Below are 20,383 nucleotides of genomic sequence, written 5' to 3' on the forward strand. Positions count from 1 at the left end.
TTAGCTTCCTCTGAATGAGGAGGTAGCTTTGTCGTGCTAAGTCTGTCCAGTGTTGGATGGTTTTTTTTGGTTGAACCAATTGAACTTACGTTTGCTAGGCTAACGTCTAAGGATCTTGGAAAGAAAAGCGTCTGGACTTCTCCAAGTTTCCTTAAAGACATTTCACCTCTCATCTGAGAAGCTTCTTCAGTTCTAAGAGCAATCAGGGGAGAGTTCCAGATTTTAAGGCCTATGGGAGTGTCCCATTGATCCTCTACCTAATCACATGAGCCAAGGTGTGAAAACAGGTGCGGGTCACAATCAGTCAAGGTTTCGGGTGAACCCATTGTAGCATTCCAGCCGGACTTTATTCAGACGATGCACTCAATGATCATTACGGATGGACCATGGTGGGGTATTCCAACCCATTTATTCACAAATTGCCATAGACACATCGTAAGAGCTGTAATCATAACATAAAAGAAATAAACATTCACTTGATATAACCACGTTTCTGTTATGCTAATCAATTCACAGAAAAGGCACAGGAGGTGCTAGCATCAGCCTGCTAGATCGCTCATAAACTTATTAACAATCAAGTAATACATTTACAAATTGTCCGAAATGTAAACAACAAGTACAACACACAAACATACCTGTTCGCCTTCCAGCTAGATGCTAATTTTAAGATGGATGGAAAACGATAACCTTCTCATTAATCCTTTCTGCGGCAAGCAGTTGCGGTACGATCTTCCTTCCCGGAAGTTGCCCGTTCCGAATTTCAAAATAAGAGTCTAATCTATATTATAAGGTATAATTCGTTCAGGGATTTAACTGTTTAAAAAATATCAAATAAACAAATAATCTGGGTCATTTACACTCCCACCAAATCATTAGTGTTCAAAAACATAACTCCATAAACATAGGAAGAAAGAACACAATGATTTCATAATACAAATAATGACCAAACAACAGAAGCATAGTATGCAAGGAATGGACTAGTCACCTTCCAACAATAAGACTAGTTTTTGAACTGGCCGTTCGAGCACTGACCGCTTAGTAAGACGTTCACCATTTTTGCCAAGTTTCCTGTCACCTAGACAGAGCTTCACTCTCCTAACCAGTCCATCTCTGTCCATTGTAGTCTCTACGACTCTTCCCAACCTCCATTCATTTCTGGGCAAGTCTTCATCCTTCATTATGACTATATCCCCAATCTGCAGGTTTCTCTTTGGGGTGTGCCAGCGTTGTCTAAAGGCAATGTTGGCTAAGTACTCTTTTTGCCAACGGCTCCAGAACTGCTCGGCCAAATATTGTACGTGGCGCCATCTCTTTCCTGCACTGTAGAGAGGCCGATTGACTTATCCTTGTTGATCCTTCGAAGAATGCGAGCCACTGCACAGATGGCGCGAGTCCAGGATGAGAACTTTGCCAGCCGATAAGTAAGAGAATCTTGTTCTACAGTTTCCGTGTTTAGAGTCCGTGTTTCCTTAACTTCTGGATCTCCGACTGACAGTTCCGGAGCCACCTCTTCTGAGAGGTCAACTCCCTTTTCCCATAGAAATGCAGGGCCGGTAAACCAGTCCGATGATATTAGCTCATGGACAAAACAACCTCTAGAAGCACGATCCGCAGGATTCTGGTCAGTAGGGACGTATCTCCATTGCCTTTGATTCGTGTAGAGATGTATCTTCTGGATACGGTTGGCTACGAATGTATGAAAACGTCGAGCCTCATTATTGATGTACCCTAGTACAACCTTGGAATCGGTCCAAAAATGCTCTTCAATGTCCGCATATCCAAGTTCTTCCTTCAAAACATTGCTGGTTTTCACAGAGATGACTGCAGCCGTCAACTCTAATCTTGGGATCGTGGTGACCTTTGTTGGGGCGACGCGAGATTTGGCCATGACTAAAGCACAGTGGATGTCTCCTTCTTCATTGCTAAGCCTTAGATATGAACACTGTCCATAGCCAGTAGTGCTTGCGTCGGAGAAGTGATGTAACTCACGTTTAATAACCCTTCCGAAATCTGCCGGGGCATAACTTCGGGGTATATTTATCCTCTCCAAGTTGTTGAGGTCGTTTTTCCATTTCTCCCACCGTGGACGAAGTTCGTTGGTTAGAGGGTCGTCCCAACCTGTTCCATGGCAGCACATCTGCTGCAGCACTTCCTTTCCAATGAGCAAAAAGGGGGCTATGAGACCCAAGGGATCGTACAGGGATGCAACAATGGACAATATGCCTCGACGTGTTGCAGGCTGTTCCTTAAGGTTGGTGCTGATCTTCAGGCAGTCTGATTCGACGTGCCATTGGATACCCAACGCTCTCTCTGAAGGTAAGTTATCAAAGGCAAGGTTGAGGTCTTTAATGTCTGATGCACGTTCAGTTGCTGGTATGCTTACCAGGACAGCTTTGTCATTGGACACAAACTTGTGGAGCCTAAGACCACCCAGGGCACAAAGTTTTCTGGCTTCTTCTGCTAACTTGATAGCCTTCTCTGAGCTGTCTGTACTTGTGACTCCATCATCGACATAGAAATTTCTCAGAATGAACTGAGAGCCTAATGGGTACCGGTCTTTATTTTCTGTAGCCAAATGCTTCAATCCGTAGTTTGCACAGCCAGGCGATGAGGCTGCGCCAAAGATATGCACCCTCATACGGTATTCTTGGGGCTGTGCACCGAGATCTCCTTTCTTCCACCAAAGGAAGCGCAGGTAATCCTGGTCTGACTTCTTCACATGAAATTGGTGAAACATTTTCTCTATGTCGCACATCAATGCAGTGGAGTGCAACCGGAAGCGAAGAAGTACACCGTTGAGATTGTTCATCAGGTCAGGACCAGTGAGCAGATGATCATTCAAACTGGTTCCCTGGTACTTGGCAGAGCAGTCGAACACCACGCGCAGTTTGCCTGGCTTCTTGTCGTGGAATACACCGTGATGAGGTATGTACCATTTTTCGCCCTCTTTCCCATCATCGTGGACTTCCTCTGCATCACCCCTTTCTATGACCTCCTCCATGAACTTGATATACTGTTCTTTGTACCCTTCATCCTTTAACAGCTTCCTCTTTAGATGGCTCAGACGTATGACTGCAAGCTGTTTGTTGTCAGGTAAGGTAGGTCTCTCCTTAAAGGGCAACGGCATCTCGTAGTGACCTAGACTGTTCTTTTCGATGTGGTTCTTGAGTTTGTCCAGGAACAGGATGTCCTCCTGAGACACTGGTTTGCCGTCTTCCTTAGCATCCTTAAAGTCAGACTCTAGAATGCGAATGGCATCTGCTGGAGTGACTGGTGGGAGCTCCCTGACTGCAACTCGGAAGCACTGTCCCGCCGTACTTGAGGTGTCGGGGCATGTCGACGTACCACCAACTATGCTCCATTCTAAGTCGGTACGAATTGCATAAGGCTCATCGTCTCCTCCCGTTATGACGTCTCTTGGTGCCATTGCTCGTGCGCAGTTATAGCCTATCAATAAACCAACCTCACAGTCCTGTAGAGGTGGAATCTCTTCTATGACCTTGGAGAGATGATTCCACCTTTTAGCTGTCTCGCATGTTGGGATATGGGCTCTGTTTACTGGTATGCAATCCTTGGTATAAGCAGGAGGAAGGTCGATGAGGAGGGAAGAGCGATAACCCCGAACACAAAGCCCTGAGACTCTTTGGCTCTTTATGATCACGTCGCGTCCAATCATCGTAGTTAACTTCAGCTTAACTGGACAGGAATCTGCCTTTAATACATCACTCAGTTCCTGGTCAACAAACGTCGTGTCGCTTTGCGTGTCCAGCAAGGCGTAAACCAGTTTCTCAGTTCCTGTATCCTTTTTTGACACCCACACAGGCACAATCATTGATGTGTTAGTTGGCTGTCCAGTAATCACTGACATTGAAGTTGCAGCAGCCTCCGTTTGGCCGGCATTGCTCAGGATAGTGGTTTCCTGTGGCAGAACTCTTTCCTTCTTTAAATAGTTGTCATCGTGTAAACAAGTGGGATGTTTACCCTTGCACGTGTTGCATGAGTGTCGATGTCGACAGTCTTTTGCACTATGTCCAGGTTTGGTGCAGCCATAGCAGAGCTTATGTTCTCTGACAAAATCTCGACGCTCCTCCAGAGTTTTAGCAATAAACTTGGGACATCCATGTAGTCTGTGTTGATTATTTTGACAGAAGGCACAAGGAGACCTTTCCTTTCCTTTAACTGGCTTGAGCCTCTCGGTGTCAGCCTCAGTCTGTGTGTTTAGAACGCTTGCCTTGTTCCTCTTAGGGTCTCTGCTGCCTTGTTTTGCAGTGCTCGACTCAGAGCTGCGGAGGGCATAAGCTGAGGTGATTGGATTACAAGCAATCTCTGCCTCTGTCGCCATAAATGCGGCGAAGTCCTTAAAACTGGGGAATTCCTTATTGCCCTTTAAGGCTTCAGTAACCTTCCTGTTCCAGTGAGATGCTATCCACTCTGGTAGTTTAAGGATTAGCTTCTTATTCTCTTCACAGTCGTTCAGTATTTCGAGGCTCTTCACATGTGTCATTGCATCTTGGCAAGCGTTTAAGAAATCTGAGAAGTCTCTTAATCCTTCTGCATCTCTTGGTTGGATCTTTGGCCAATCTGTGAGCTTATCTCTGAAGGCTTTCTGTATAATAAAGGTTTGGCCATATCTGTTATCCAGTTTGTTCCACGCATCCTTATAAGCGTCGCTGTCATTCCTATAGAAAGTTCCTTCTAATGTTTTACGAGGTGGGCCGCCTACATACTTCCTCAAGTAATAAAGTTTGTCTGCTGGGGAGATGGCCTTTTTGTCAATAAGTGACATGAATGAAGTTTTCCACTCAATGAACTGAATGGGGTTCCCACTAAATACAGACGGCTCTGGAACTGGAAGTCTATTTAGAGCCATACTGTCTTGTAGGGCTTGGGCAAGGGATGACACGTTTAGGTCGGGTGGCGATGCTGTGACGGTGGGAGTTGGAGGGTTGATAGCAGGGGGAACATGATGATTTCCCACTGAACTATTAGAGGAATGGGGACTGCCTTCCTGCGAGGCTACCTGGCTGTAGACTTGCAGTTTGGCCCGAGCAGCCCTCAGATTCCTTTCTGCTTGAAGGCGTTCAAGTCTGCGCTTTTCTACTTCCATTTTTCTGTGCTGTTCCTCTATCTTCTCCATTTGTCTCTCTTCTTCCAGCAACCCTTCAAATTCGACTTCCTTAGCAGCTAGCTCTGCTGCTGCATCCGCCTGTTTGAGTGTTAGAGTAGTGCCTTTGTGACTACGGATTGACTTTGTCACTCTAGATGCAGTGGATCCATAGATGGAGCGTGCGTAGCTGTTCTTAAGCAGCTCCCTGAGACGGCAATGTACTTGTTCTGCATCATAATCACCATCGAGATCTGACATTCTCTCGTAGGTAACTTTCATAATTTCGGCTGTAACTGCCTCACAACTGTCAACGTGACGTCTTAATTCTGGAGAAGGTGTAATGTGACTTCGTATTTCAAGGTAAGTGTTTAACACAGTTTCTTTCTCTTTCTCCAAAGAATCCATCAAAGATGCCAGCTCGCCTTTACTAATGTCTGACTTGAGCTGCTCTCTTGACTCTCGGGCTCGAATCTTCCATCTTTCGTACGTTGAGATGAACTTTCTTTCCCTTTTTCTTGCTTCCTCCTGTTGCATTTCGAGCGCCTTTGGAGTTGGGATTTTTGTTCGAGTGGAACGTCGGAGGCCTTCCTTAAGCTCACCTTGTAAGTTGTTCAACGTTTCTTCTCTGCGTTGAATTTCCTTCTCCAAAATTTCTATTTCCGTAGTTTCTGATGTGTCTTCAAGAGACGCCTTAAGCCCTTTGATTTTATTCTGCAGGTCGACTATCTGATGCTCTAGTTCTGTTTGTGAGGAGGGAGTCTCCATTTCCTTAATGTTTATGTTATTTACTTATCTAATTTGCAGGCTTTAGTTAATGAGCTGCTTGTGGTTACTATAACTTAAAGGCTGCATTAACAGAAGGGAGGAGAATCTTTGCACTTTAAACCAAGTTGAAATAGAAGCGGATAACCAACACAACATTGAGAAGAAATGTATAAAATCATAAATGCAACCTGCTAGCTGTTGCAAACTGATGTGGTAAAGTAAACCTCTTATGCTAAACACAGATCAATACACCATTACTATTGTACAGTTACAAATTGAACTAAATGCCCCTCTTTCACCCCCTTTTGGGTCAGTAGAAAGAATGATAAATATACAGTAGTGGTGGTAAATACCAATAAACAAAATTACTTCACTTGTTATTACTTCATGTCCGTTGTGTCTTAATGCAGCAGATGTCCACAGTAGTTGACGACCTTCTCTCTCCCTTTAACCACCACTGATGAGAATGAATGTCCTTTCCTTGTCGATTAGAATGAAATGTTCCATACCTTTTCTGACCGTCACATCAAACCATTAAGCCAGCTGCATGATGATTATAAAGTCTCTGTCTAGAAGACCCATAGAATGGCACTGAGTTGCTCCGTGAAATGTCTTGTCAATCCCAGACGAATAGCAACACAGCTCCGTGACTCGTCCTCGTGGTTCCGTGGTGCAGGATGGCAGCAGGATGATGCGGGGGATCAGCTCTTACTGTAGCATTCCAGCCGGACTTTATTCAGACGATGCACTCAATGATCATTACGGATGGACCATGGTGGGGTATTCCAACCCATTTATTCACAAATTGCCATAGACACATCGTAAGAGCTGTAATCATAACATAAAAGAAATAAACATTCACTTGATATAACCACGTTTCTGTTATGCTAATCAATTCACAGAAAAGGCACAGGAGGTGCTAGCATCAGCCTGCTAGATCGCTCATAAACTTATTAACAATCAAGTAATACATTTACAAATTGTCCGAAATGTAAACAACAAGTACAACACACAAACATACCTGTTCGCCTTCCAGCTAGATGCTAATTTTAAGATGGATGGAAAACGATAACCTTCTCATTAATCCTTTCTGCGGCAAGCAGTTGCGGTACGATCTTCCTTCCCGGAAGTTGCCCGTTCCGAATTTCAAAATAAGAGTCTAATCTATATTATAAGGTATAATTCGTTCAGGGATTTAACTGTTTAAAAAATATCAAATAAACAAATAATCTGGGTCATTTACACCCATTGTGAAACCTAGCCTCACCCTATCATGTGATTTACTAAGGTCAAAAGGCCCAGGATGTGAGTGGGCGTTAAGGCGTCTGGGAAGGGATCACAAAACTGGATTTTAGATGGCAGACAGTTGGTGTCGTAATATATTCTGCTGATAAGCTAGTTTCTTCTCAGGCAGTGTTTGTGGTATTTATAGGGAGGCCTTTGCATGGGTTTTACTTCATGTTTAATTGACCAGCCTCAGTGCTAGAGAATGTTTTTATTTTTATGGCAGAATAATTTTATGATTGGCTATATTTTGCATGTTTGATCTTTATCATGAGTATATAGCCTTGAGTCTATTTCACCTGTCATTGGGTGAAAGATGTGGTACACCCTGGACAGTAGAGCAGGGCGATGTGACCAAAAATATTTATCACGATATACATTTGAAAATTTGCGATAACGATATAACTGACGATATAATTGACACTAGACAAAATACTTTACAACTCCACAACTTTATTAGTGCAAAAAACACCATCAATGTATTTTCACTTAAACAAGCAGCTGTTTTTTCCATTAAAGTTATATAAAAATTTAACAGTGCAAATGCAAATTCCTCGCTGACAGTTTAACCAAAAGGCATTTCCAATGGAAATTGGCCGACATATCCTCAGCATAACCATGTATAATATCCACAAAACTTAAAAAGAGGTTATACACACACAATACAGTAATATTATGTTGAAGCACAGTACGTATCACTCCGTGAGGCTCCTGCCTACGGTAGCCGTAATGCTCCGACAATCCATCAAGCGGTGTGGGTTCGTAGCTTAGTAAAGTCGTACTAAAACATTTGACAGATTTTCGAGTGCCGTGTACGACATAAAATCGTTTCGAGGTCAGTAAACACAACCAGAATTCATACATAAGGCACACGGGATTATAAAGGGCACTGTCGATTTTCAGAAAAATCAAAGGATTGATTTTAACTCATTCACTGCCATTGATGTCTATAGCCGTCAATGGCAGTGAATGAGTCAATGGGTTTAACTCATTCACTGCCAATGGCTGGCAGTGAATGAGTTAAGTGTGCCGTATTAATTCATTAACATGGTAATAATGACGGCCCACTAGCATGCTCTACCAAAAATAGTGCTTTGTTGTGTATCTGACAGACGAAAGCTAAACCAGTTCCAAACCACTGAACTTGCAGCATTTTTACAAACCAATTCGGTTCATCTGTTTCATTCAATGATCCGCTTTCGCCCTTCTCATTCTTCGTCGCCACCATGCCTTTTTCCGCCATGTGCATATGAAAACAAAGGCACTGCGCATGCGCGTTTTACCCATATTCTATCGCAATATTTAATTTTCTTATCGTTGCCCAACATTATACCGGTATTACCATGAACGGTATGATATGGCCCAGCCCTAAAGGACAGGTTGCCAGTTAGTCTATCACAGGGAGGATATCTCAGGATAGATAATCATTCACACTCACATTCACACCTAGGGCTGCCATGATTAGTCGTCTAGACACGATTACGTCGACTATTAAAATCGTTGACGACTAATTTAATAGTCGACGCATCGTTTGAAGCTTTGTAAGATCCCAAAAGCTGCAGGAATAAGTAGTAGGATTTAAGAGTGTAATAATGGACTGAAACAGGAGATGGCAGCACTGCATGTACAAGGATGCCAGCTGCCGTTAAATCCCGAAGAAGAAGAAGCTGTGTCCCAGAATTCATAGCGCGGTGCAGCGTACTTGTCAACAATGGCGACAGCTAGTTAGTTTTAATATTACTCTTATTATTCTTTCTGGGTCACAAAATAAAGTTTAACCTATTTTCAGGCGAGAATGTAGCTGTGTAAACCTCAAATATCTGCTCAGTTTATCAAGACACCACATATTTTCAAAAGCGCTCCGACGTTTTTGGAGACGTCTGTTACTCACCAGCTTGATAGCTAGCCGGGGGCAAGGCTCACTAGAGCCCGAGAACACCAGACTCCCGGCTAATTGTTTTCAAACCCACCGCTGTCTTTCACTACTCAGGTTAAACATGTAATATAAGTCACTTAGATAACTTAAAAATGTTATTGTTTGGCTTTTTTTAGTATTTCATTTGTTCCTGAGTAAATCGGTTTGGCTGAGAAATAAAGTTATAGTTTTTACACAGCTGAATAAACGTCAAGCAGACAACTGATTTTCAGAAGTGTGAGATGTTCGAGAATATACTCCGGTGTCCTGTTATATTTTAGATAGCAAGGAGCAGAGTTTATTAAACTCCACCGAAACAATCTGCAAATGTCATTAAAATTTAATAAACTATCAACTTAATAATAATAATGGATTGGATTTATATAGCGCTTTTCAAGGCACTCAAAGTGCTTTACAATGCCACTATTCATTCACTCTCACATTCACACACTGGTGGAGGCAAGCTACGGTTGTAGCCACAGCTGCCCTGGGGCAGACTGACAGAAGCGAGGCTGCCATATTGCGCCAACGGCCCCTCTGGCCATCACCAGTAGGGTAAAGAGTCTTGCCTAAGGACACAACGACCAGGACAGAGAGCCCGGGGATCGAACCGGCACCTTCCGGTTACAGATACGCTTCCCAACCCCCTGAGCCATGGTCGCCCCAAACTTGTCTTTATTTTTAATTAGCACATACCTTAAACACTTCAAGCTGTAAGCTAATGATAGTTATATAAGGGCAGATGCGTGCTGGTGCAATAAGCTGTACGTTTTACGTCCAATGGATGCGTGATCTGATTAGTCGACTAATCTCAAAAATAATCGGTGATTAGTCGACTATCAAAATAATAGTTTGTGGCAGCCCTATTCACACCTATGGCCTATTTAGGGCTGCCAAATTAAAATAACTCATGCATGGTTTTGGACTGTGAGAAGAAGCCAGAATACCTGTAGAGAGCATGCAAACTCTACACAGGAACACAAACTCTACACAGCTGGTGGATTTAAACAGAGGATCTCTTGCTGTAAGTCCTTTGTATCATAGCAGAGCTATAAATACTATACCAATAGTTTAAATGTATGGCAGCACGGTGGCACGGTGGTTAGCACTGTTGCACAGACCACAACACCGCTGCACCGCAGAAGAACACAACCAGAAAAACCAAGAAGGTCCTGAGTTCAATTCCAACATCAGGCTGGGGTCTTTCTGTGTGGAGTTTGCATGTTCTCCCCGTGTTTGCGTGGGTTCCCTCCGGGTACTCCGGCTTCCTCCCACCGTCCAAAGACATGCACTTAGTGGGGATAGGTTAATTGGTTAACCCAAATTGTCACTAGGTGTGAATGTGCGAATGAAAGTGAGTGCGAATGGTTGTCTGTCCCTGTATGTTGGCCCTGCGACAGACTGGCGACCTGTCCAGGGTGTACCCCGCCTCTCGCCCTATGACAGCTGGGATAGGCTCCAGCGCCCCCCGCGACCCTGAAAAAGGATAAGCGGAAGCGAATGGATGGATGGATGGATAGTTTAAATGTCTTGAAGTGTATAAACATATTTATTGAGGAAAAAAAACAACAACACAAAAACATCAACCACAAATTGTCTACAAACTAAACTTAGACCATTGGGGTTTCCCTTTTTTGTATCTCGTCCATTTTGAATATTGGGCCTAATAAATCCAAATGTGCTATTATTACCACCCCGATTTCTGTTTTTGTTTATTGACTGCACTGATCAACTTCAAAACTACTGATAGATGAAGTTATTAATAATGATCACCTGTTAGATCTATTGTAATGCAGTGTTCTGCTTGGAAACCTTGGGTCGTGGCATTCATGTAGATTTTACTTGTACAGTCCACCTAAATAATGTTTCAGACCAAGCACCCTGTTTGCCATCCTGTTATAGTTAGAAGGATTTGAGAAAGAAAGGAAGGATAGAATGAAGAATGAAAGAAAAAAAGAATTGCCTGCTTGGGTCAGGATCACAAAGACTTGTTCCACTGGTCTTGAGTGGTAGACTGGTCTAAAATTGGCTCTTAGATCAGCTTGATCCAGCTAAGCTTCCTGATCCAGCACTACCCTGGGTTGAGTAAATGCTGTGTCTCAGAGGTTCTTTCTTTCTTAGAAGCAGAAATCATAGAAAAGCTTAAAGAAATTAGGTGATTCCATAACAAACCGACAGGAAAATGAATAATTTTAATGGATAGTAAACCTGAAGATTTCCAAGAAAAACAGTCCCAAATATTCCTTTGATTTAGTCAGTGTGGGGATTTGATTTTTTTTTATTTACTTTTCTCTTTTAGTAAGCAGTATGCTTAGACTTTGTAGTCTTGATTAGCATAGGAATTAATTGATGCCTTTTGCATTTATCTGTAGTAGAAAATCAAATTCTTTCACATTTTGTGTTTTTAAACTGACACAAAAAAACAGCATTTTAAGCACTGAAAACTGTATGTTACTGGGTAAATGAGGCTTGTAGTAAAAAGTGATTTTAGTCCCCAGTTCCAGGAGAAAAGCAGTATATAGGCACCACTCCATTTACTGTTGGCTGGCAATCTAATCTAGGGTGAACAGGAACACAAAAATGAAAGTTGGGCAGGCTGTCTTGAATGTCTCCTCGACATTTTTCTTGAACTTTCTAGCAAGGAAAGTAACTGTTTTATATGATAATTTTATGCATTTGAATAGAATTGAAAAAAACAAAACAAAAACATGTTCTCACACTTGAAAAGAGTAAGAAGCTATTTTTTCTTAATTCAGTGAGATAAGTGATTAATAGAGTGACCAGTCAGCTCCTAACAGTTGTAAAGCTGACATGGGCGTAGAAAGCAATGCCATGACAGGCAGAAATGTTCAACATTTAACATGTGACACAGAAATGACAAATACAGCTGGAGAATTTATTAGGTACACCTTTAATTCTTTGTGGCACAGATTCAATCAGATGCTGAAAACACAGATTCCTCAGAGAATTTCCATGATTTGAATCTCCTGTTACACCTCTTCTGTGCTCTCTTGGATTGAGATCTCATGACTGTGGAGGCCATTTGAGTACAGTGAACTCATTATGTTCAAGAAATAAGTTTAAGATCGTTTGATTTGTGACATGGTGAGTTATCCTCCTGGAAGCAGCAATCGGACGATGGGTACACTGTGGCAAAAAAGGAATGGACATAGTTAACTAAAATGCTCAGGTAGGCTGTTGTGTTTACTACTAACTGACCACCTTTTAAGGGGCTCAAAATGTGCCAAGAAAATATAACCAGGCCATTACACTAACAGCAGCAGCCTGATCTGTTGACCTGCCATCTAGATGTCAGTAAGTTTTTCACATCTTCTATTGTTAAGCTTTTGTAAGCCCATCTGAACTGTGAAGCCTCAGTTTCCTGTTCTTAGTTGTTGTGTGGTCTTCTGCTGCCTTCTTCCCATCTGCCTCAAGTTTTAACAGAAATGCTATTCTGCACACCTTGGTTGTAATGAGTGAGTGGTTATTTGAGTTACTTTGTCTTCCTATCACCTCAAAGCAACCTGGCCACTCTTGTCTGACCTCTGCCATGAACAAATAATTGTCAGCTCGCTCACTGGATATTTTCTTTTCTACGATCACTACCTGTTAACCTTTAGAAATGGTTGTGAAGGAAGATCCCAGCAGATTAGCAGCTTCTGAAAATGCTCAGCTCAGAATGTCACCAACAATCATGCCACGTTCAAAGTCACTTAAATGACCTTTCTTCCCCGTTCTGATGCTCTACATCTAGACCACATCTTCATGCCTATATTCTTAAATGCATTGACCTGCTGCTATATAATTGGCTAATTAGGTGTTTACCTTAAAAATAAATTGAACAGGAGACCTAAATGTCATAAATGTGCTGTTTATATTTCCTCAAGAACTGGGAACTGGTGGGTGTTTTTCTTTTTGTCTTTCGCAGGTACCAAACAGTTAAATAATTATGGCAACTCTAATATAAGAATATATGTTACTTGTTGAAAGATTTTAAGCTTATGCCTCTCCTAAAAACGATTATGCTGCGTGACACTGCTGGATGTTGCTGTGAGTTCAATTTTGCAAAATCTCATGTTCTCATTTCCCTTAACATCAACTCAGTGTAGGTTCAGCCATTAGATGTCACTCTTTCTATTTGCTTTCATGTGTACTTTAAATCCCTTTTTATGATACATAATTTAATTTTAAGTTTGGCTTCACTTTGCCATTATGGTTTTCTGGTTAGTCTAGTTTAAACTTTTAATAGGGTATCTCTGGTGTGGATAGGGATCCTGGGGGCTTCCTTGAATTAAAAAATAGACCCTTTTATTGCTGCTCAGGTTTCAGAATTATGGTCTTTTGCCCTGATCATAAGCACGTTTGTTATATACAAGGAACAAATGGGTCACAGTTCCTTGCTAAATTACAGGTTGTTGAAAAACATGACCAACCTTGAAGCTATGATAAGGATTTTGAATGTCAAAGGCATTTGGAATCTCGATGATTTGAATACACAGCAGTTTGCCCTTTTTCAGTCCGTTGCACCCAGTGAGGAATGCCGAGCCCACACGTGTGCTTGTTTCTATTTATCTGTGTTGGTGGTGTCTCCTAATTTGTGACCTGAATACCTCAGCGGGTGAGCATTTGTATGTCCTCGAACTGTGTGTATGTGTCCTCTGTGTGATGGTGTGTGAGTGTGTTTTTAAGCTCTTGGCTGGGCAAATAAAATATTCATAGAGGCATGGTGGGATTGGCTGCTGTGCAAAGAGCGGGCTGACAGGGTAGAGCAGAGCACTGTGTGTTCTGAAGCAGCTCGCTCCCTCTCTCCCTTCCTCCCTCTGTATAAAGAGATGAGCCGAGGAAGAGGGAACAGACGAGTGCGACACCGCCGCGCGTAGCTCCTTCTATAGCATAGATAACGCCAGACAGAAGGAACTGGTGAACATCCCTGGTGCCTTTGCTTTGTGGATGTTTTAGTCTAAATGGATGAACAGAACGAAGGGGAACATGTGCTCACGGTACGTCTGATCCTGTGTGTATTTGTGTTTGTGTTCCTTACTGTCACCGTATGCTCTTGATCCAGCAGCTCTGAATTTGCTGCATTTATGCTGTGTGTTTGTATTGATGTTGGTTTTTCTGGTTGTGTTCTTCTGCGGTGCAGCGGTGTTGTGGTCTGTGCAAATGAATGGGGCAGGTGGTCCGTACATTTGACCAGAATGAGAAAGGCAGAGGTGTGAGGATGACAGGGATAAGGTGTTTGAGGGGGCAAGCGGCTGTTATCTCATGAGATATGCCTCTTGAAATGGAATTATTTCCTTCCTACTGTTTTAATGGCCTCAAGCAGCACGAATGAGAGAAAGACAGACAGTCATGGCTGCTTTAAGGAGCGGGACAAGGAGAATAGGAAGCAAGAGAGGAGAGAGGAAAAGTACTGTCAGGGAAAGGAGGAGGTAGCAGGATCCAAACAAGGAGCATGCTGTCAATAGAGATAATGTTTATTGACTGAAGGGAAATTAATTGAAATGCTGGTTTTCCGCAATCTGGATAAAAGCATATATGGCAAAAAATGATACTCTGAGCAATTAGTAAAAAGGGGGTCGTTAAACTTGGTTGGATGCACAGAGGGAGGAAAGCATTTATGATACAGAGAGACTATATTTACATTAATTTTTATTTATTTATTTATTTTTAATGTGTCTGTGTTTGCAGGCTCTGCATAAATGGGGGTGTTTGTTCCATCCATAAAAGCTGATGGTTTTTAAATTTACTATCCATCCAGGTCTTCAAATAACATGATTTAACTAGAGGTGTTAGGAAATATTAGGTGTCTATTAATAAACATTAATGGCTGTTAAGGTATGGAATATCCTTTTAAATATTCATATTCAGCGAACATTGACAAATTGGGATGTGAAAACAAGACCTTTTTAAGGTTTAAAAAGCAAATTTTTAATCTCCAGTGACCAAGTCAAATAATCTTTGAAATAAGAAAGTTTGAGATGATCCTAATCAAGATTGGAGTTGCCTGCAGATAGTGGTTCACTGAGGAACATGCCAAGTACAAGCAACAGAGATCTATGGAGCTGCCATCATGTAACTAAATGGATCTAAGGATTTGCTGTTGATGTCTTGGCGCTGTGCAAAACCACCAAGTCTTACAGTTAATCAGTCATATTTGTTCCTACTGTATAAAACTCTTCATGTAAACATTTCTGAAATGACTGCCACTTCACAAGATTCTCCGGTTGTTTCTTTGTGAACCTTGTGATGAGAGCTGGGTCTCTAACTACCACCCAAATAGCAGTTTTAGGTAGACAGGTCCACAGTGTTAAAGTACGAAAGCGTCTATTTCTTACTATTTTTCGGGTTGCTATGAATTTTTCCCCTCATGGTAAGATGATCATTGTATAATTCTAGAGGTCATTCATTTCAAACTACTTGTACTGTGGCCCATGTCACTCTTCATTGTGCATTGAAAAGGTGGCAATTTTTGGCTGCCAACGCAATCTTCACCCGTCACATGACCGATATGACTTTTTGTCAACTTGCAGTCTTGCTTTGTGTTTAAGTTAGTTGAATGGTTGTGATTTTTACATAGCACACAGGATCCAGTACACATAGCAGATGTATAAGTGAGAGTAATCAGAATGGGACTTTAAAGGAGATGTCTGAAGATGGCAGCACCACTGGAAGGAGCCAAGAAGTGAACAAGGAGGTGACCTTGAAGTAGATACTGGCCAAATGTAAATCGTGCATTCTTTTTTTTCAATGGTCACTGAACTTTGTGATCGGACTTCATGCGTGCACTCACTGAAAAGACCACTAGAGGGTCCCTTATCCTCCCTTATCTCTACTCTCGCAAAGAGAAAAGAGAACAATGTATTAGGTAGTGGTCTATGGTTACATTAGTTTTCATCAAAACATTTGGGGGGCAAATGGAAATTCAGGACTTTTTTTTCTTATTTTTAAAAAAAAAACATAAATAAATAAATAAATAAATAATATATATATATATATATATATATATATATATATATATATATATATATATATATATATATATATATATATATATATATATATATGCATATATATATATATATATATGCATATGCACAATATCAGTGTATAAATACAGGAGGTACTGGCCAAAATAACATCACTAGTGTTAGAGATATATCAAGTTAAATACTTACACTATTAAAAACCTGTTAGGCAGACAGGGTCATAATGTTGTGCCTCATTGGCATACTGTATCATGGAGCCCACTTTTTTTAAGCAGCCATCTGTCTCAATTTTATGCATCTCTAATTTTATTATCCCAATCAGAATATATTTATTTATATTTAATATTTGTGCTATGGTGTTTTGAGACAAATCGGCAGTATACATTGCCATCTATAAGCTGCATTTGTGAGACAGAGATGGTATTCTGAGGACAGGTTTCTCACTATGTACTCTTGCGTCATTTCCTCTTCTTTGGATCAGATCCCAGTACAGCAGGGTTGGCAAAGAATTAAGATTAGACGGACCAAGGTCTGTTGTGTTGTTGGGTGGTTGTTTCATTCACTGTCTGTTTTGCTGAAGAGGTGTTTGGCAGCCGAGCCGTTATTTTACTCCCTCACAAACACAGTAAAAGAAATGAGGTCACCCTGCACGTTGTTAATGATGAAATTAGCTTAAATTTGTTGACGGCTTAAAGTGAAGCAATGAATCAAATAGAATGAGAAGACTTCTTTTTTTAGTAATCTGTTAATTAGATTAATTTGTTTGCTAGTTCCATTGGTGTTTTGTTACTGAGGAGTTTCGTTTTTAAACTCGTGCTACTTTTAATAAGTTTCAAGGATTAAAAAGATATTTTTTTTGTCATTAGTCACATTAGTAACATTTGCACAAAACAAATGCAGTGTGTTAGTTCAAACAATGTGTCCAATATTCTAATTCAACTGAGGCTGGAAGTGCAATTTAAGGTAAACCTTACAGTAATATATTAATATAGAGCACAACTAACCAATGTTTATCAAATGCTGTTGTATTGTATTTACATCTTGATCGCGCGTGCGTGTGTGTGCGTGTGTGTGCGTGTGTGTGCGTGTGTGTGCGTGTGTGTGTGTGTGTGTGTGTGTGTAAGTCACCCTAATTTCCTAAAAGAAAATCTTGAACAATAAATGAATATTTGCTGGTACATTTCGCCTTTATTTTACCTTTTGATAAATCCCCTTCTAAATGGTGAGTTCATACAGATTGTGTGCCTAGCTCATTGAATCAACACAAATGGCTTTTGTTTACTCTTAAAGCATGATGTGAGCTGTAAATCTCCACTCGTCCATAAAACTGACTGCACATTGGTGATATTACCATGTAAACACACAACACACCGTACCAGCCTTTTATTGTTAAGAGTTAGAAAAGGTAAAATGCAATTTGATAGATATTCATAACCGATAAATCATCAAATCATTACTAGCAGCTTTGTTAATTATTGAGCTGGATGATGACCAGTATCACCTAGCTGGATGAAATATTGGATTTATATTGTTTATTGATTCAAAACTGAAGCAAAACAAGCTCAAGTTGCTTTGCTTTTAGACTCTTATAGACTGCACACGTTTTTATTTTAATGATAAAGAACTTTACGCTATAGGTACATATGGTGGCCAGATGCAGCCAGAAACACATCTGTCTTCTGTTAACACCCCTACACTGATGACATTATATAGTGGCTTTTTTCACTCAGCTGTCTACTCTTCTGGTCTCTGAGTCCTCCTCAGTAACACTGGTCATTATGGCTACAAAGCACAGCTGTGGTTGAGCCGGAGGAGGAATAAACCCCCTCGCCCCCCAGCCTGGGGATTGTGACTGACAGTGTGGGGTTTATTTTCAAGAAAGCTATGTGACATGTTGCATCATGGGTTCTTAAATTGTACCAAGCAACGCAAGGTCGAGGGCACCAAAGACATGTTTAACACACTAACATGCATGTAACAGTAAACAACATACTCTGAATGCATGACAAAGGGGGTTTGTATACAAACTGTAGTTTATGCAGTAAAATTAACAGATTTTATTATAATGTATGAGCCAACTAGCTTCACATGCCTTGTTTGTAAACATTGGTTCATGTGATTCCTGAAGACAGCGGCATCCATAGTGTTAACTAGACTGCTACCAGAATTATTTAATAGAATTTTTGAGACAGTTCTTCATAAATAAATATCTCACATTTTATGCTAGTTAGATTTCATATTCAATCTGAAAAATATCTTTTCATTTGCTTTGAAAATTTACAGTAATTCTATATACAGAAGTGAGGTGCCTTTATTATTGTATTACAAGATTTGGATTTTTTTAAATGAAGCTCACTGTTGAAATGAATTGCAAATTTGGCTCTTGACCTTTAAAAGGTGACTTTAAAACAGGCTGAGTATCTAATTTCGAAGTTGCGTAGCTACTCGTATAAACATGGAGAAAAAACAGGCAAGCTGCTAGCTCATCAGCTACGACAAAGAACAGCTAATCAAGCTATCCCTGAGATCCGGAATGACCAGGGAATAAGGTGCACGGATAACCAGGGTATAAATAATAGTTTTTTTTTAAATACTATCAGACTTTATACAGCTCCCCCCCGGCTAAGGATGACCTGGCACTAGAAAATTTCTTTGAGAAACTTGATATCCCTTCCTTAGGAGACAATGCGGCCACCAGTTTGGAGGAGCCCATTTCTAATGCTGAAATTGACATGGCCATATGGAGTATGCAGTCTGGAAAATCACCTGGCCCCAACGGGTATCCTTCTGATTTTTTTAAAGAAGTTTTCTAACCAATTGAATCCATTGTTAAAATCAACTTTTGAAGAATCTTTCCTCTCACAATCCTTGCCTCCAACAATGCGTCAAGCAGTGATCTCCCTAATTCTAAAAAAGGATAAGGATCATTTAGATTGTGGCTCATACCGTCCAATATCTTTGGTGAACACGGACACCAAAATCCTTGCTAAAGTGTTGGCCTGCCGTTTAGAGAAACATCTGCCCTCCATTATCTCACCCGATTAGACAGGCTTTATCAAAAACAGGTACTCGTTTTTTAATATTAGACGTTTATTAAATATAATCTATAGCCATGTCAAAGGTACTATATTGGAAACTGTTATTTCACTTGATGCTGAGAAAGCATTTGATCGGGTGAGATGGGACTTTCTTTTCCATACGCTTGAAAAATTTGGCCTCGGGAGTAATTTTGTATCCTGGATAAAAGTATTGTACTGTGACCCTGTAGCGGCCATTCGGACCAACAATAGTCTGTCCCCCTTTTTTCAGCTTCAGCGTGGCACACGACAGGGGTGCCCTTTGTCACCTCTCCTTTTTGCCATCGCAATTGAACTGCTAGCTATTGCTCTGAGACACTGTTGAGGTAGAGGGAATACGTCGTGGGGATGTCGAGCATAAAGTCTCTCTTTATGCCGACGACATGCTCTTGTTTATTTCCAACCCTTCAAATAGCCTTCCTAAACTTTTAGATGTACTTAAGGAATTCGGGACAATTTCCGGATATAAGGTGAATTTCGGGAAAAGCGAGGCAATGCCTTTAGGTACAATAACCGGGGAACTATTTTAGCACCTTTCAAACTCAGCTATAACAAGTTCAATACTTGGGCATTTGGATTACGCAGAACCATAGAGACTTGTATAAAACTAATTATCTTCCTTTATTGTCTAAGCTAAAAGAGGATTTTGGAAAGGGCGATCGTGGCTCAAGAGTTGGGAACCGGCAACCTTCCGCCTTGTAATCGGAAGGTTGCCGGTTCGAGCCCCGGCTTGGACAGTCTCGGTCGTTGTGTCCTTGGGCAAGACACTTCACCCATTGCCTACTGGTGGTGGTCAGAGGGCCCGGTGGCGCCAGTGTCCGGCAGCCTCGCCTCTGTCAGTGCGCCCCAGGGCGGCTGTGGCTACAATGTAGCTTGCCATCACCAGTGTGTGAATGTGTGCGTGAATGGGTGGATGACTGGATATGTAAAGCGCTTTGGGGTCCTTAGGGACTAGTAAAGCGCTATATAAATACAGGCCATTTACCATTTACCAAAGTGGGAGTCCTTGCCTCTTTCGCTGGGTGGTAGATTAAATATCATTAAGATGACTATATTTCCTAAATTTGTATATCTTTTTCAGTGTCTTCCAATTTTTTTAACTAAGTCATTTTTTAATAATCTAAATAGTCAAATCTCCTCCTTCATTTGGAACAAAAACCACCTAGGCTGAAACAGAGTGTATTACAAAGACCGCGGAGCGCAGGAGGCTTAGCACTCCCAAATCTTTTGTTTTATTACTGGGCAG

General features: G+C 41.2%; 1 protein-coding gene across 13 annotated transcripts in view; it reads left to right on the top strand.

Moving 5' to 3' along the window:
- The window catches only part of LOC147303781 (sodium bicarbonate cotransporter 3-like), a 64,588-nt gene that overhangs the window by 2,032 nt on the left and 42,173 nt on the right, over positions 1–20,383 (top strand). Inside the window, exon 1 of one of the 13 annotated variants that reach the window (XM_086279169.1) lies at positions 13,817–14,071. The exons of the other annotated variants lie outside the window; for them this stretch is intronic. Coding sequence (XP_086135295.1) covers positions 14,036–14,071 — 36 coding nt within the window. The 5' untranslated portion in view covers positions 13,817–14,035. Of the gene's footprint in view, positions 1–13,816; positions 14,072–20,383 lie in introns of those variants that run through there. 13 annotated transcript variants of the gene reach the window in all.

Source organism: Aulonocara sp. 'chitande type north' Nkhata Bay, linkage group LG22 (genome assembly GCF_057382095.1).
Source record: "Aulonocara sp. 'chitande type north' Nkhata Bay isolate Kocher_YH1m ecotype deep benthic linkage group LG22, A_spYH_male_GT1.1, whole genome shotgun sequence".
Taxonomy (NCBI): domain Eukaryota; kingdom Metazoa; phylum Chordata; class Actinopteri; order Cichliformes; family Cichlidae; genus Aulonocara; species Aulonocara sp. 'chitande type north' Nkhata Bay.